This window comes from Pongo abelii, chromosome 1 (genome assembly GCF_028885655.2).
Source record: "Pongo abelii isolate AG06213 chromosome 1, NHGRI_mPonAbe1-v2.0_pri, whole genome shotgun sequence".
In the NCBI taxonomy this organism is placed as follows: domain Eukaryota; kingdom Metazoa; phylum Chordata; class Mammalia; order Primates; family Hominidae; genus Pongo; species Pongo abelii.
In genome coordinates this window covers 196,725,332-196,743,287 of record NC_071985.2, presented here as the reverse complement: position 1 = coordinate 196,743,287, position 17,956 = coordinate 196,725,332, and the positions used below count along the sequence as shown (strand labels likewise).

Below are 17,956 nucleotides of genomic sequence, written 5' to 3'. Positions count from 1 at the left end.
GCCAGGCTCCCTCATCTCTTCTACTGGTTTTATAAACCTCCATACTGAATCCCTTCCTGCTGGAAATGTCCTGCCCTGAACTCTGATTGTATGAGCAGTTTCTGTCTCCAGAGGGCAGTTGACATAGAGCTTTCTCATTTCCAGTTTGAAAAAGCTCAGGTGAGACTCTGGCCAAGCTGGGATAAGGTGTCTACCTGACCTCACCAGCTGTGACCAAAGGGACAGGGCCACATGAGTAAGTATGTGGCAACTCCCAAGGGAGTGTGTGGATGGAGATGAGGGAGGAGTATTGCCAAGGGAAGGGAAGACAGAGGTCAGACAGTCTCAAGGACAGACCCTGCATCCTCAATGTCTGAACCAGGAGCCTGGCTGGAGCCACCCGCCTGCTGGGCACCAGGGTCTTTTGCCTGGGACACAGTCATCCCTGGGGGAAGATGACAAAATTTCGTCGCCCAGCACCTTCTGGTTCTAAGGAGAGAAGAGAAACAGAAAACACCCCTCAAGGGAGCCCTGTTTTCTAGAAACATTTTATTTAAAATTTAAAACCATATTACTTCATACAGCAAACTGTGCACTTTGATATATCACAGTGTCTTAAAAAGGAAAATAATCAGATTTGTTTGGAAATTTATTTACATCAGCCTAGAATGATTGGCAAGTAACACAGTTACTATGAAACCCAAATTGTTACAAAATGTTTACAAAAAACTATATTCATAGAAATTCTGCATGTCCACAAAGGGCATCCCCTGAATGGCCCAGAGACCAGTGTGTGGGAACCATGTTGAGTGGGAGTGGGGGGCGTCCAGGCACTCTGGTCTGGGTGGTGGGACAGGTCTAGGGTCTCAGAGGCCCATGGTGCTGCCTGGGGGCTCAGCCCAGAGCCTGGGAACTGAGGCCCCTACCATGGGAGGCCCAACCAGGAAGTCGGCCCAGGCAAAGGTGGGCTGGGGGCTTGATGCACAGTGGTAAGAGGGCCCATGATCCCTATGGAACCAAGACAGGATGCTTCTTATGGGGCTGGAGTCAGGCGTGCTTGGTCAGGGTCCCAGAGGCAGACCCAGAGTTCAGTGCAGACCAGCCTGACGCCTGAGGCTGAAGCTGGGTCAGGCTGCTGACTGCACGGAAGCCCACCTCAGATATCTCCTCCTCTGCATGCTCCAGAGATGCTCAGACCCGCGAAAGAGGCTAAAGGAATGGAACTGCAGAGAACAGACCGATCTGGGTGAGCCAGGGACAGAGGTCTGCAGCCTCCTGGGGAGGGGGCACTCTGCCAACTGCCCTGCCAGGATGCCGCAGGGGATAGAAGGGCAGATAGATGGAGCCTGGGCTGTGCTAGGATAGGAGCTACCTTCTTGCCTCTCATCTTTCACCCCTCTGGCTCCGAGGTCGCTCCCTGACAGCTGGTCTCTGGGTCAAATGGGGCTGGGGAGGTTGTCTGAGGCGAGGCAAACCCTTGGCTGGCATTTGACTGAATCTATGGCTGTTTCTTCATGTCTGGAGGCCTCAGAGTTTCGATCCATAAAATGGAGACAATCTGGGAGGTGATGTGAGGTCCACTGTTCTAGAAGGCAGGAGGACAGGATCAGTAACAGGGGCATGGGAACACTGTATCGGCATGCTGGCCATGCCCTGGGGGCATTCTCTTTAACAAGTGCTTTCCCTAGTTGTGAGCTGTGTTGTGTGCAAGTTGTGACTGCTTCTGCATGTGGGTGAGAATCAAAGGCAGAGGCTTTTGCTACCTAGAATAGCCCTGCCTTCTAGGGTATCCCAGGTGGAGCCTGAAACCTACCTGCGATTCTGCAGGCAGGTGTGAGAACAAGCCTGGGGAGTGGCCTGCTCTTTCCCAGCCCTTCTGCTCCTGACGAATTGCCCCAGAACTAGAATGTAATATCGGCACAGGGGCCGAGTACTAGCATGACATTGCTTCTCAGACGCGCCCAACTGTCCTGCCTCAGACAGGCTCCAATGGAGATGAGGTCCGTTGGCCATTCCTGCCCCTCCCACAGGAGGCCCTGGCAGTGCAGGACTCACCTGGCAGCACCATGTAGCTCTGCCCTCTTCTTCAGGGTCTGGAGCTCTGATGTGTGGAGGGCCTTCCCCACCCCAAGGGGCTCTCTGAGACCTCCATCCCAGACTTTGCTGCTGCAGCCCCCATCTCTCATCTGGTCCTCATCCATGCTGGCTGGGTTATGTACACTCCGTGTGCAGACGTGCAGGAAAGGGTTGTATACACATGGGCTACAGGTCATATATACACTGTGCATATATATATATATATACAGTATATATATATATTTTACATTCATATATATATTGTACAGAACATTAACCTTCTACCTAAAAGTTTTGTGACTCATGTACGACCTCAGCTCTGAAATTTTAACTCCAGGGCAAATCCAGGACTGAAGGGAAGGCTTGATTTAAACTGCCATGGGGACAGAGGGCACGGCCCTTCCATGGCAGCCAGCAGCCGGGCCACTTCCAGATGTGTCCACTTGACCTGCAACTTCCAGATGTGTCTAATCCAGAGACCTGCCCACAGAGTTGGGCTCATTTCTTGTATCTGTCCATGAGGCTGGGCCCATCCCAGATGATAAGTCCATGCAGCTGTTTGTCCAAACCTCTAGCCCCTTTGCAGATGGGTATCCACACAGGACCATTCCAGATGTCAGCCAGAGAGGCCAGCCTACTTTCAGATGTTTGTGCATGTAGCTGGGAGTGGCTCAGGGAGGGACCAACTTCATGCTGAGTGACGAAGCAGGAGCTGTGACCCACCCCCCAGACCCAGTACCCCTGGAAAAGTAGGCAGAAAGGGAGCTTTTGATTGTTCTTGGTGAGTGCACGCCTGGTGGAGAGGGAGCAACTTCTAACCTGTTTGGCCCTTTCCCCTGGCCTGGGCCAGGATTCCCATCTTCCAGGGTCTAAGGCATGGCAGGGGTTGGGGGTGGAGCCAGATTGTGCTTCCAGCTTAGATAGAGTCTTGGCTGTGAGGAGGAGGTGGCCCTCTTACCCCTCAGACACTCAAAGTCCAGCACACTGGCCAAGGGGGCAGCACCCCTCTCGAGAGACTCTTGCAGCATGGGGCCACCTGAACATTGACAACGCTTTCAGGATTTTCTTCTCTTCAGAGCAGAGAAACCAGCAGCAGGACAACGGGAGAGTGATTGGGAGGGCTCACTGTCCTTAAGCCCCAGGGCCTTGGCAGGGGTGGTGGGGTTGGTGTCTTCTTACCACTGCCCCTCAACTTGGCCAGCTTGAGCAGGTGGAGAGGAGGCACTGGCATTTGGGGATGCAGTGGGGACATTCTTCTGTTCAGGGCTGGCATGCGGCACCACGCAGGGACAGTCCAGCATCTGCTCAGGCAGGTTCCATCTTCTGCTCCATCCAAACAAGCTTTCATGCTTCCCATCACCTCTCAGTGCCTGCGTGTGTGCACACGCACTACATGTGCATACACACACATACACACACACGCATGCACCTGCCCCAGCTCAGCTCCATGCCCACTGGCAGGACAGAGCTAAACTTAAGAAAACACAAGATCTGCCTCACTGGAAACACCTCCCCACTCTGTCCCACCTCACAGATGTAGCATCATTTTCAGTGCCCCGGGAGAGACAGAGCTCATGCTTGGGCAGCAGTGGTCCCCACTGCACTTTGAACACTAGGCTGGTCTCCAGGACAAATGCAGGATGTTGGCCAGAAGCCAAATATCAGCCACACCGACAACACCTGAACATCAGGACGCAAGGTTTGCATGGGAGAGGAGATGAGGCTGTGTGGCCTCCTGCTTCCACACAGGAGTCTAAAGACCAGTTGGTACCTTTTGGGGGGTTTCTCTAATTGAATTCTGCCTCTACTTATCCACTATTCTTTGTTCCTTTTATAAAAATTCTCACCACTTCTTCCTCCTGTCACAATCCACATATATGCATAGCCTCTGAAGAACATGCTCATGTATCATCACACACACAACACATGTGTGAGACAAGAGCAAGAATGAGGCACGTGCTATGAAACTATACTGGACAAAGTAAGACGGCGGTTAATGATTGTGTTTGCTGACAGCAAATTGGCAAATACCTTCATTAGAATCCTGTTGCCTGGAAATTACAAAAAAGAGTTTTCCCTTCAAACAGGACATGATGTCCACAGCAAAGGCATCAGCAGCATGAGCCCCCAAAGGGTTGTGCCCCTGTCTCCTGGCAAGTGTGCCCATGCAACCTTGGTGACTCTCTGTGACAAGTGATCTCTCCCATGACAGAACTGCAAACAGGCCCTGGTGCCCGGCCTTCCTGATTGTCTGTCTCTGCTTCCACTGTGACCTGGAACATATGTGTGTGTCCCACACACTCGGAAACTTCAACTCCACATGGCTTCTTGTCTACTGCATGCATTGACCCATGTCACACAACTCTCTGGTCCTGGCCTTCCCCCCGCTCCCCACTGTGCACACAGGCCTGTACACGTGTTCACACGCACTCACACATGGACCCCTTGGTGACATGGCTTCTCCTTTTTCGCATATTTGGCTAGCTGCAGGTAAGATTCTGATCTCCATCCTATGCCATTCAGTGTACATGTGCACGCACACACACCAGCATGCACACACCTATGCACGCATGCTTACATATGCATACTCACCAGGGCCCCATTATGACATGGCTTCTCCTGTTTTTACATATATGGGGCCTTGCTGCTTCACCTATTTGTCTCCCTCGTCCCCAATTCACTCAGATACACATACGCACGCATATGCACACATCAGATCCCCAAGGATTCACCTATTATTGCATGCCCTGGACTATGTTATATGTCCAGATCTGTCCTGTGCCCCAGCGCCCGACGCTCACACATACAAACACAAAGACACAGACACACATGCACACGCCCTCTGTACCCTGAAGCTTATGACAGCATGGCTTTTCCTAACATTACATGCATGGGGCTTTGGTGTATGTCTAGCCCTCCTCTCCCTCGTCCAATGTACATAGCCAGTCAGAGCTGCTGGGATTCTGGGAACCCGCTGGTTTGGTCCTGCAGCTCACAGTCTGGAGGAGGGACAGTGTTTATCACATGAGCCCACTGTGGTCTCCTGCTTTGCTAGAGATTACCCTTCACCCAGATGAGAAAGCCCTTGAGATCCAAATGAAGATCTTCCCTAACCGGGCTTCCCAAGCAGCATGGGACAGAGGTGGGAGGGGAGTGGCTAGTATGCTCCAGTTCTCATCCAGAATCCCCAGAACCTCCCTCCCCTGTTCAAAGCCTGCCCTCCATCCTTGGCCATGGCAAACCTGCTGGCCCATCATGTTCTCTTTAAGGACACTTTGTTCCTAATCCTTCATGTCTCATTCTTTTGCAACACTCTTAAAGTCACAGACCTCTAAGCACTCATCACAGCAAGCTGGAACTCATAGGTCCACCCCCTGGCTGGTACCCAACCTGCTGCTACTTCTCTGCTGTCTTCCCCAAGCCCCACAAGGTCACAGCTGCTCTGGACAACAGACAAGGGGCCAGGATGGCCTCATGTCTCTGTGTGGGGTCTTTGGTTAATTCTCCAGGAGGCAGCTTCTTCCTCCCCACCCTTGGGGCCTCTGCCAGCTATGATATTATGTCCCTGGAAACTTTCTTTTTCTGGGCAGCATCTCTAGGTTTGGTAAGTCTAGGAGACCAGAAGTTCTTTTGGTCTCTTCTGGTTTCCCTCACCTAGCCCAAAGTTAGTCTGTGTAGTAGGACACTGACTCCTTTTTTGAGGAGGGACAACTTGACTTTCACTTCAACCAACTCTTCTCCTTTCGAAAAGACAGAGGGAGGCCAAGGTCAACCAGCCAGGAATGGGGAGTTGTTGATGAGAAGATGGCAAAGAGCCCAGGTTTCCAAATGCAAACAGGGTTTAGACAATAGCTTGCTAACCAGGAAAGTGAGATCCATTGGCACAAGAGCCGGTGAGACTTCCGTGGAATCTGCTTTTCCTCTGCTGGGCTTCAAATACTGGTTGCATCTTTGGGCATCCTTTGTGAGAAATTCAGGGGGTCCTCTCTCCTCTGGCTAGAAAGTGGAGAAGAATTTTCTGTGGCCACTCCCCTACTTATATTCTTAGAGACATCCTAGAGGATTAGGAACCACTGGGTCATTGTCCATAAGAATCCAAAATGGCGGCCTCTGTTTGTGCATTCTCTTCTCTCCCATACCCCAAACTCCTCTTTTCCCCTGTGTGGCTCTGTCTTCAACTCTGCCAGAACAGGGGCTGCCAGGGGCGGCACCAAGTTCAGAAGATTAGGACCACGTGAACAGCCCCAGAGGGATGAAGTCTTCCTTCTGCCCAGGCATATGGGATGGGTATCCCTCACCGTGAGCTCCCATTGGCAGCCATGCTAGAACATCCTTAAGGCGCCGAAGGCTTGTGTCTCTGGCCTCATGGTCAAGCTGTAGGAGGCCTGGGCTCTTGCGGAAGAAATGGCAATATAAGAGCTGTCTTCCATTTTCTGTGGCCTCTGCAGGGCCGTGGCAGAAACTTCTGACTCTGGAGGAGAGTTGAGGGGCGGGTGAGTTTGGCCTGAGAGAGGCATGTGCTTCCTTTGGCCTTGGCTATCTCGGCTGGCAGCTTTAGAAACCCACAGAAGATCTGAGGAGGATGAAGCCCAAGCAGCTGGCCTGAGAGCCTGCTGGCTTCCTGGCAGGTAAGGGCAGGAGGCTCCTGGCCCAACAGGCAGGTGGCAGCTCTGGTCCCCCAGCCCAGTGTGGGGACAGGGGACGTTCCTTCCAATCTCCTTTGCTTTCCTCTGCCCAGCCCCCAGGCCTGTGGTCCCCACCCCAGCTGTGCCTAGGGGAACACAGGGGCTAAGGATGTGCTGCAGGCCATGCTGTCCTTGCCGGGAAGCCGGCGGTCATTGAATGTGTGCATGTTGATGACGGCGTCAGTCTTGACCATCATGGGAGGCTGCGGCTTGTGCTTGACTCGACGCTGGCAGGTGAGGGAGAAACGGATCTCATCGGCTACGGTGCTGCAGAAGGAACGCTGCAGGAGGGTGGAGGAGAGGGGTCAGAAAAGGGACACAGAGTGATGTCCGGTCCTGCAACTCCAGCCAGTTCCTCCCCTTCCTCCCAGAGTCTGTGCTAAGGTTACCTGTCTTTCTCACACCTTCACCCCACCCATCCCTCTGCCACCTGCAGGATGATTAGTTTGTGCAGCAGTCTACAAAACCTGACATTCTTGTTTGGAGACTAAGGTAGGTGGGGCATCATCTTAACCTCGTTTATACGTGAGCAAACTGAGGTTCTGAATGGCATGCACATTAACGTCTGAGGAGCTCTGGTTTACCTGTGCCATTTTTCTTCACTAGACTCGGAGGGCAGGAACCAGCCAGTTTCATCCCCATGAGCCCAACTCTCGAGCCCTGACCAAAGCACTAGCTTTGGCCCAGGGTCAGGACTGCAGAAACATTTGACGAATATACGGATAAACTTTCTCCTGGAAGGGCTTCCAACTAAGGGGAAGAATTAGTATCCTCCCACTCAGGGAAGTCCAGCACATGTTTCTCAAGGTGGGAAACTGGGAGGCAGGTCCCCGTAGGGCTGTTAGGTGGCAGTGACCTTCTTCTGTCCTGGGTCCCCGCACATAGCCAAGAGGAACATCAGGAGCGCAGCGTTTCCCTCAGGTATCTGATGATGGTGGCTTCCAGAGGTTGTCCTGCAGCTTGCATGGAAGGCAGTGGGGGATGCTGATATCTCAACTTACCTAGTGAGGCCAGGGCACTAGCACCAGGACCACTTGTGTGCAGGGGCTGGGGACTAGGCTTTGAATTCTTGCTTTGCCTCCTACCAGCTGTGACCCCTCCAGGCTTCCCTTTCCTCACCTACTACAAGCAGAATGTCATCCCTCCTTGCCTCCTTTTCTTCATTCCACAAATACTTAATGCGACCCTACTATGTGCCAGGCACTGTTCCAGGTGTTAGGCATGCAGCAGTGAAGAAGACGGATAAGGCCACAGCCCACTCAGGGAGATTGCGGTCTAACGATGAGATGGAATAGATAATGAACACGTGAACAAATAAATAATTTCAGACAGTGATAGCCATTAGGAAGAGAATCAAGCAGTGAAATGGGATAGAAAGGAGCTGGGAATGGCGGCAGATGAGGAAGGCTACTTGAGGAGGTAACATTGGAACTGAAACAAGAATGACCAGAAGATGTCAAGACCACACCCTCTGGGGGAGGAGCATTCTAGGGGCAGCATGTGCAAAGGGCCTAAGGCAGAAATGTGCTTGGTGTGTTCAGGACTGAACAGGAGTGGAGCAGAGTAGGGGAGGAGAGTGAGGGAAGGAGGTGGTCAGAGAAGTGGAGTAGATAGATCCTTTAGGCTTTTTGGTGGAATGAGGAGCTCTTTTTTATTTTTTATTTTTATTATTTATTATTATTATTTTTTGAGATGAAGTCTCTGTCTCCATGCTGGAGTGCAGTGGCACGACCTTGGCTCACTGCAACCTCCGCCTCCTGGGTTCAAGTGATTCTCCTGCTTCAGCCTCCTGAGTAGCTGGGACTACAGGTGCAAGCCACCACGCCCAGCTAATTTTTGTATTTTTAATAGAGACGGGGTTTCACAGTGTTGGCCAGGGTAATCTTGATCTCTTGACTTTGTGATCCACCCGACTCGGCCTCCCAAAGTGCTGGGATTACAGGCATGAGCCACCGCACCCGGCCGGGAGCTCCTTTTAACTGTAATGGGAATTCTCAGAGAATTTGATTGTTGTTCTTTTTTGATGTATCACAATTTTGTATCAACAGAGAACCATTCTCTGTTGTTAGACATTATGTGTTTACCCCTCCCTCCCATCTTTTCGTGTTATAATTTACACTTCAGCAAATTTCCTTGTAAATAAAACCGTGTCTATCTTTGACCACTTACACAGGGTACATTTCTAAAAGTGGAAATTGACAGGCCAAAATGTATGGATACTGTGGAAGACTCTGAACATACCGTGAAGTTGCCTTCCAGAAAAGTACCTGCATAGACTTCCCTCAGCAATGCTGGACAGCGTCCCTTCGGTTACACCCTTGCAAATTCCAACATTGAGTATTATCTTTCCCCCTCCTCTTTGTTGACTAAGGCTTGCTGGTTATAGAGGATTCCATTTTGTTTTTTACGGATATGTAAGTTGCTTGTTTATAATGGGGCCTTCTATATATAATTTAACTGCAACATCCTTGAACTTCTCTGTGAGTTGTGCTTCCCCCAGCCCAGCGGCCCTCATCTTGGGCACACATTTAAATCACCCTGTAGGGTTTTGTAAAAGCACAATGCTGGCTCCACCACAGACCAATTAAAACAGAGAGTCTCTGGGAGTGAGTCCAGGGCGTTAGCACTTGAAAACTTTCTCCCTGTGATTCTAATTTGCTGCTGGGACCCAGAACTACTGCCCAACCATGCTTGAATTAATCAGAAGGCTTGAGCCTAGTTCTACTGTCTATATGCTTGGGCCAACCCTGTTAACTTTTCCTTTTTAAACTTTTGATTATGGAAATTTCCAAATATATGCAAAGGTAGAGAGAACAGTATAATGAACCCCTATGCAACCATCACCTACCTTCAACAATTACCCTGCAGGGTTTTATGCAGGAAAATGATATGGTTTGAATTAAGTTTTAAACAAGGCACCAGTTGCTGTGTGAATTGTGGATGGTGTTGGGGAAGCGTGGAGGCTGGAGGGCCAGTTTGAAGGCTGCGGCATAATCCAGGCAGGAGGTGATGGGGCTTGGCCTGGGGTGCGGCAACGGCGATGGAAAAAAGTGCTAGGTCAGGACAGAGGTAGAGTGGCAGGGCTTGCTGGCTGACTGGATGCAGGGTGAGCTGTTGTGAGGCTGAGATGAGACACCACTGTGTGCCTGGCACATAGAGGAGTGAAATCAGCACGAATCTCCATTTCCCGTCCTGTGCTGGCTCCAAGCTCTAAGGCTTACCTGCTCTCTCTCTGCTGTTTTGCGGAGCTTGTACACAAACTCGCCCACGGCCACCAGCACAGAGAGGACCAGCCCGGCGGCCAGGACAATGAAGATGCCCCCGATCTTCTGGATCCCCAGGGCACTGGCCTCTTTGTTTTCCTCCTCAGGACACCCGCTGCCCCGCCACCACTTCTCCTTCATGATATGCAGCTTGTCCTCCTCCTGAAGCTGCAGGATGGCGATGGTGATCTTGTCCCGGTATGGGGAGCCTGAGCAGGGAGAAGGGACCCCTAGCCATCAGTGGCGTGTGGCCCATTCTGTGTTTGGCTCTGCCAACACCCTGGTCAGGCCACCACCACTAGCCCTCTGGATCAGCTCATGAAAGGGGGTCCCTATCCCTGTGAGTCCCCTTTAAATCGACGCATGGTATCTGGGTGAGTAGAAATGTCCTGTTTGAGCAGGGAGGTTGTGCCCATTGTGTATCAGTCCCTGTGGGCTCCCTGAAGTCCCAGTGCCCCTGAGCTGCATCAGCAGGGGCAGGAGAGGGAAGGCAGGAATCGCCTCTGGGAACTGTCCCCAAACCTTGCGTCTGTCCCAGCTCTCATTGCTCAGGCCAGGGCCACCCTCACAAGGCATGCAGCTCCATCCCTCTGCTTCTGGGCTGAGAAAATGTCACTTTTGTCCAGGTGCGGTGGCTCATGCCTGTAATCCCAGCACTTTGGGAGGCTGAGGTGGGGAGATCACGTGAGGTCGGGAGTTCGAGACCAGCCTGACCAACATGGAGAAATCCCATCCCTACTAAAAATACAAAATTAGCCAGGCATGGTGGCACATGCCTGTAATCCCAGCACTTTGGGAGGCTGAGGTGGGGAGATCACGTGAGGTCGGGAGTTCGAGACCAGCCTGACCAACATGGAGAAATCCCATCCCTACTAAAAATACAAAATTAGCCAGGCATGGTGGCGCATGCCTGTAATCCCAGCTACTCGGGAGGCTGAGGCAGGAGAATCTCTTGAACCCGGGAGGTGGAGGTTGCGGTGAACCGAGATCATGCCACTGCACTCCAGCCTGGGCAACAAGAGCAAAACTCCGCCTCAAAAAAAAAAAAAAAAAAAAGAAAAGAAAAAAAGGAAAGAAAAGAACAGAAAAAAAAAGAAAGCGTCACCTTTATCAGCCCCATGGAATGAGCTGCGAGACGGAGCGTGAGGGGACGCGGGGGTGGAGCCCTCCCTCTGCCCACACACCCACCCCTCCCACATGCAGCCCCTCTCTCACCCATGGGCGTGCCGATGCCGTAGCCCTTGGAGTCAATGAGGCCCCCGATCTGGGTGAGGTTGCAGTTCCTCTGCGTGACATACTCGATGGTGGTGGACTCCATGAGCAGCGCGTAGTCGGCCGTCAGGGCCCTCTGGATGCCCTCCTCGTTGTTCTTCACCAGTGCCGAGGGCTTGCTGCTCATGAAGGCCCACATCTTCTCGAAGGTGGAGATCTTGGATTTCTGGGCCGCGAGGGAAGGGGTGATGCACACACCATTACTAGGCACACCAGGGACCAAGCACCGTGTACCCTGCTCAACGGGGGTTGGGGCCTTGAACTCGGTCTACAATCTTCAGAGAAAGGGAGTGCTACACGGTGCTCAGATATAGAAATTGAGGCCCTGGAGCAAAGGTCCCCAAACACACAGCTGGCGAATGATAAAGCAGAAATGCAGACTCAGGCCTGCTTCCTGGAAACCCTGGCCATGGCATGAGTGGTCTTCAAGTTGACTTTTTAAACATGGATTTTCTTTCTCTAAAATTTATTAAAAGTTAGCACGTTCAGGCTTTGTTCTAAGTGCTCTACCTGCATTAACTAGTTGATTCTTCACAGCGATCACAGGAGGCAGGCACCATCATGAGCCCCATTTTACAGATAAAAAGATTGAGGCACAGCTAAGTCACTTGCCTAAGTTTATCCAGGTACTAAGTAGCAAAGTCAGGCTTCATCCAGGCCATCTGGCTCCAGAGTCCATACCCCTAACCCCTCAGCTGCCCTGCCTCACAGAAACCACTGTGAGGGTGGAGGGGGAGAGACGGCTGCTCATCGGGGCAAAGCTGAGTGGGTCCTGGGCCTCCCCTTTCACTTCAACCAATGGAGGCCACTTTTATGTCCTGTTTCAGGGGAAGATTTTGCCTCAGACATGTTCTACTTCACTACTGTGAGGAAGGAGCAGGGTGCGAATTGCAGAGGGGGAGAAAAGTAAGGGCAGTCAGGGGAGGTGGTCTGCAAGCCCCCTTCAGCTACACCAGAGCCCAGGGCTGTAGGGTCCTGGGCTGGACACTGTTGCTTGAGCAGAACCAGAATCCATCAGACCAGGTCCAGTGGGTAGGATGCTATGCCTACGCTGGGGAGACACAGAGAGGTCACTGGGGCCAGGAGAGAGGAGGGCAAGGGCTGAGTGTCCCTTGCTGCCTGGGGAGACTGTGCAGACCAGGGTGCACGGCATTCATGAGATTTCTTGGGAACTTAGTGCTTTGCCAACTGCCTGCTCCCAGCAGGGATAAGCCCTGTCCTGGCTGATCTCAGGGGAACAGGTGGTTCTGCAGGCCCCACTGAGCCTGGCTGGTTCCAAGTCTAGCTGTGCCTGTCTGTGATGTCAGCCTGTCTGACTGGCACCCGGCCCAGCTCCAGTATGCCTGATGTCATGGGTGCAATTGAACAGGCTGACGCAGGACTGGGGCATGGGTGGGGGGATGGGGAAGAAGCCATGCCTGCTGGGAGGGGGCTAAGGAGCCTGGGAGGAAAGTGTACTTTCTATTCTCCGGGTGCTTCCTAGATCTGGCAAGGGCTGTCCCCTCCTAAACTGGCTTCTAGAGACCCAAACATGTCCTGAGGAAGAGCAATGGGGACAGGAAGGAGCCCCAAAGCCACAGGCAGGACCCCTTGGAATTACATCTGAGCACCGTATCAGTTGAGTGCCAGTGATGCCTCCTTTGGGCACAGGGCTGGGGGCACCTTCACAGATAAGCAGCCACTCCCCAACCTACAAATTTACCTGCCCCAAAGCCAAAGGCATGGAAGGGCCCAGATGCCTGCAGCTCTCACTGGCCTCTCCCAGCCCCTCCTGGTCCTCAGCCTTCCCTTCTTTCAGCCATTGCTACTCTCCAGCTACTCCAGCTCTGCAGGACTCTCTTACCTCTGCAATCCCTGCCTCCAAACCTTTTGTGCTCACTGCTCTCCCTCTTCCTCAGCTATTCTTCCACCTCAGTGCTTCCTGTGGCCCAGGCTGTGCCCCACTCAACATTCTTGCCCTTAAAAATCTTCCTGGAGTTCAGCTCTTCTGCCTCCCCCGATGTTTCTTATTTTCTAGAAAATTTCTGATAAGCAGATTCTCCCACCTCCAACCTCTTTTACTCCCTCTGTTCCTTTCTCACTCTGCTACACTGTCTCCCCAGATTCTCCTGTTGTAGAAAGCTTCTAGATGGCTCCTACAGATCCCCATCTCTGGTATTCACACCTTTGTGTAATCCCCTCTTCTTGAATGTGAGCTGAAACTAGTGACTTGCTTTTAACTCTCCACAAAAGTGATGGGATGTCATGTCCAAAATTAGGTTACAAGAGACTGTGACTGGTACTCTCTCTGGCTCGTCTCACTCTGATGGAAGCTGGCTGTCATGTTGTGAGTTGCCCTATGGAGAGGTTCCCAGGGCAAGAAACAGAGGGCAGCCTCTGGCCAGCTATCACTGAAAAACTGAAGCCCTTAGTTCAATCATCTGGGGGGAGCTGAGTCCTGCCAACAAGCATGCAGTGAGCTTGGAAAACACGCCTTGAAATGACTGTAGCATTAGCCAACACCTTGACTGCAGCCCCATGAGGGACCCTGAGCCAGAGGACTCAGCGAAACTGCCTAGATTCCTGACCCACAAGCTGTGAGATAGCAAATGTTGTTTTAAAACATGAAGTTTTGGGTAATTTGGTATGCAGCAATAGATAACTTATACACCCTCTCAACCACATAGTCACATAAGCGACTTCTGCTCCCCGTATGGTTGCTTTTTCAGATAATCATCAATTCCAACTATTCCTCTAATCAAAGTATCCTAGTCCAGTCATCTCTGCTTTGCCAGATACACATGTTCCTGATACTCTACCATCCTGGTTATTGGAACCTAAATACTTTTCTCCCTCCAGTGATTGCTGCTCTTCAGCTCCTTTCCATCCTTGTCTCTTCTGCTTTCCCAATTCTCCCTCTACTACTAGAAGTGAGAACCAAAGGTAGATGAAGCAATCAGACCTCCTAATGCATCTGCCCATCTAATCTATCCTTCCAATCACCCATCAACCCATCCATTCACCCATCCATCCATTCATCCATCCACCCACCCACCCATCCATCCACCCATCATCCATCCATCCATCCATCCAACCACTCACCCACCCATCCACTATCGTATCTGATCATGCTATCATCCACACACCATCTACACACTAGTTAATTCAACTAATCTGACTATCCACCTATTACTTATCTATCCATCCATTTATCCATCTATCCAACCATCTATCTATCCATCCATCCATCCATCTGTTCTCTTACCCACCTATCCATCCCCCAATCATCCATCCCTTTCTCCTCCTCACCCATCTTACCCACCCACTCTCCTATGTCATCCACCCTCTCAGTCATCCATCCAATAAATCTCAAGTCCTGAGAAAAGTAACTTGACAATGAATCACTCAGGAAGCCCCACCTACTCCTTCTGTCTCAGAATGGGATAAGAACTTCTTCTCTTTCTCTAAACTCCTCCTTGTATCCTCCCCACACCCTAACACTTGATTCCTCCTATATACAGGCCTGCCTGACACCAAACCATATGCTCTTTCCAGTAACACAACACCATAGATAGAGACAGAAATTTCAGTTGGGGGCTGAAGGGAATGTTGAGGCAGATGGGCTTTGAGGAAAGACACAAGAAAGGCACCAGTGGGTAAAGGAAATGAATGAGGAAGATGGGAAAGGACACCAGAGAGCTTGGGCCAGTGAAGATGGGAGGTGAAAACAAGGCGTGAAGCTGGCTGTGATGTTAATTTTAAGAGGTTCCTGGCTCTGGAGCCTCCTGGCTCCAGCACCAACTAAATTATTACCTCCATCACCTTCAGGTAAATGTGTCTGAAATCTGCTTTCCTAGAATGGTCCCCACTGTCCTTGTCTTCTGTCTTGGGCCCCCGTTCTCAACCCCATCTGCTCATGGTCTCTGCTTCCCCTTAAGTGCTGTCCTTCTGTCCTTGAGCAGTTGAGTGATTCTGGGGCACAACCCTGAAAAGTTTCCTTGTGGCATGTCTAAGCAGGGATAGATAAATCCAGGGCCCTTCATGGACTCTCAGGTCCCTCTCTCCCATCTCTGGGAGAGTTCCCATCACAGGCCTGAGTTCCCATCACTGGCCAGAGCTATCATCACCACCCTAGGGAACGAAGTCTCACATACCTACAGCTCCTGTGTCATCCTGCCTGTCCCGGCCCTGGTGGGATCCTTAATAAAGATTGTTTCAGGGCTAGTCACCCAAATCAACTAATGGAATCATCTGGAACAACCAATACACGGCGGTGTGCCAGGACAGAGATGCTTTTTTTATCAGCAAAATTGGCAAGAAAGTAAATTTCAGGCTCACGACTTTCAATTCCAGCCTCCTCAAAGAAGCAAATTGATTTTCCCTGACTGAAGATACTTAATCTTGAGAATTTAACATTTCTGTACGAGAGAATGTATGTAAGTCTATATATATATATAGCAATTCCAGAGGGAGCTGAATTTCAGAGAATGTGTGCAGAGATGCAGTAGCAATGGGATTGCATACAAGACCTTTGTTGTTTTCCATACTGGAAAGAAAACCTTTTTCCATATTAATTGGCTTTCTTATCTCTGAGTGTGGAATCTTTGGCCTTACTGGATCCATGGATTTGAGCAGTTAATCATTTCTCTTGGGTCATTTCTGTGGGGACAGGAGACCTCTTTGGAGTCCATGGCCTCTGCCCACTGCTACAGGCTCCCTGGTAAGGACAGTCTAGCTCCTAGTTCACCCCCACATCCCGGCAGCACATGCCTGAGGCTTGCTTGTGGGGGGCTGCAGGCTGGGGGTGGAGGTAGTGAGAGGAGTGAGCTCTACTGCACTCTGGTGTCACACCAGCTTGGACTCAAATGCCAGCTCCTTCTGTGACCACAAGCAAGCGACATCACCTCTCTGAGCTTCACTTTCCATATCTGTAAAACAGGTGTTGTAAAAGTACCTGCTACTTAGGGTTATCGTGAACATTCAACAAGACAAGGTGTGTAAAGTGTTTAACACAGAGCCTGTCCCTAAGGCTCCATAGGTGGCAGGAGTCACTCTTTCCCTTTAAGGCTCCTTAATTCTCCGTAAAGCCCAGTTTTCTCATCTAGAAACTGGGGAGAAAAATCTCTATAGTGCTGAGTTGCTACGGCACTTAAAGGGGTAAAAACTCAAATGCTGACAGGGCCCAGGCAGGGTATTGAAGTAACTAAAGAAGGCTGGGTGGGAGTCTGTAAACTGGAGATAAACATTGCCTCTCAGCTGCTGAGAATTGCTGCAATTGATGGTTTAAAAAAATATACATATATAAATAAGCGATGTGTGGCCCCTCCAAATCATATTTATGGGCTGCACAGACCTGTGTATCACCAGTTTGCAACAATAAACAATAAAAAGTTAGCATTCACTGCATGCCTACTTTGTGCCAGGTAATGCTGTGAGGTGAATACATGAATTATCACATTTAATCATCTCAATAGCTCCATTAAGGTGGGTGCCCATTAGCTGGTCGTCTCCAGTGTGCTCCAGTTAAGTAATCTGCCCCAGGAAGGAATTTCGGGGCAAGAAGAAAGGGTCCAGCCTGCTTCTCTGGTTTCTGTTCAGCCAACTGGAGGGCTGTGCGGAAGAGAAAGTCTTTGACCTAAGTCCTCCTGTATGCCTGGCTCTGGGCTAACCACTGTACATACAGGAGCTCACTGAACCCTCTTGCCAATTGCTGCATGGTGAAAATAAGTATCTGTGTTGTACAGGGGAGCAAATGGAAGCCCAGATAAGTGAAGTGACTTGCCTAAGGTCACCAGCAGAGACATCGCCCCAGACTCAAATCCTGGTCTGTCTGACTTTAAAACTGGTGTAGCTTGATGATGACAGGCGGCACCACACTGAATTCTGTCTGGGCATTATATTTTGGTCCCCCTACCTGCTTCTGCTTGAAGGCAGGGCTAAGGCTGTATGTGACAGAGGCCAGCAGATGGGTCAGGAGAAGCTGGAAGCTGAGTTTGGGAAGCATCTTCCTAGGCCCTCCAGCTCAGGGAAGGGTCTATCATGCAGCTGGGAGGCAGGGTGTGGGCCGGGTGACCTCTCTGACAGCATGCCCAGGTCAGATGCTAGGAACTGAGGCTGTGCAAGGGGGATGGCCTGACAATGGCCAGGGGCCCAGGGAACCTGGCATTCTCAGGCCCCCAGCTCCCACTCCTTTCCTAAGCCACTATCCCTCTCATCTGTTATGTGCTCTCCCATCACCAGCACTGAAAAAGGTCTAAGTGCTTGGAGAAGCTGTCTTCCGACGTCCTCTCTCTTCAAAGCTGCGCAGCCCTCCCTGCAAAGAACACGGTTTCCCAACGTTCTCCTTTACATTTTGCCTACATATTTTTACAGCCAAACAGTGCTTTCAAAGGCCTCCTTTTTCATCTCCTAATTAATTTTTATCTTCCAAGACGGAGGGAGGACAACACAGGAGACGCTGTTTGTGATGTCTGCTGCTCCCTGACAACTCTTCAAATGAAATTTCCTTTGGAATGATGGGGCTGCAGGGTGGGGGCGAGGGAACGAGAGCCCCCCAAGAGCCCAGCGTCCCGCTTCCTGCTGTTGTCGTCTTTGGACAGAAAAAGGTTCCCTCCCTTGTGAGTTCTACTCTCAGTCAGGGCATTTTTTAAGTCTGTGTGCTGCCTAATCAGGAACATGCTAACCACAGAAATCAAGTTCATC

At 51.0% G+C, this 17,956-nt stretch overlaps 1 protein-coding gene across 1 annotated transcript in view; it reads right to left on the bottom strand.

The window, feature by feature from the left end:
- Positions 1–508: 508 nt before the first annotated feature.
- GRIK3 (glutamate ionotropic receptor kainate type subunit 3) overlaps positions 509–17,956 on the bottom strand; it is a 238,019-nt gene continuing 220,571 nt past the window's right edge. Inside the window, exons 14-16 of the mRNA XM_024252633.2 lie at positions 11,219–11,441; positions 9,962–10,212; positions 509–7,021 (exon numbers count right to left, since the gene is read on the bottom strand). Coding sequence (XP_024108401.1) covers positions 6,827–7,021; positions 9,962–10,212; positions 11,219–11,441 — 669 coding nt within the window. The 3' untranslated portion in view covers positions 509–6,826. The remainder of the gene's footprint in view (positions 7,022–9,961; positions 10,213–11,218; positions 11,442–17,956) is intronic.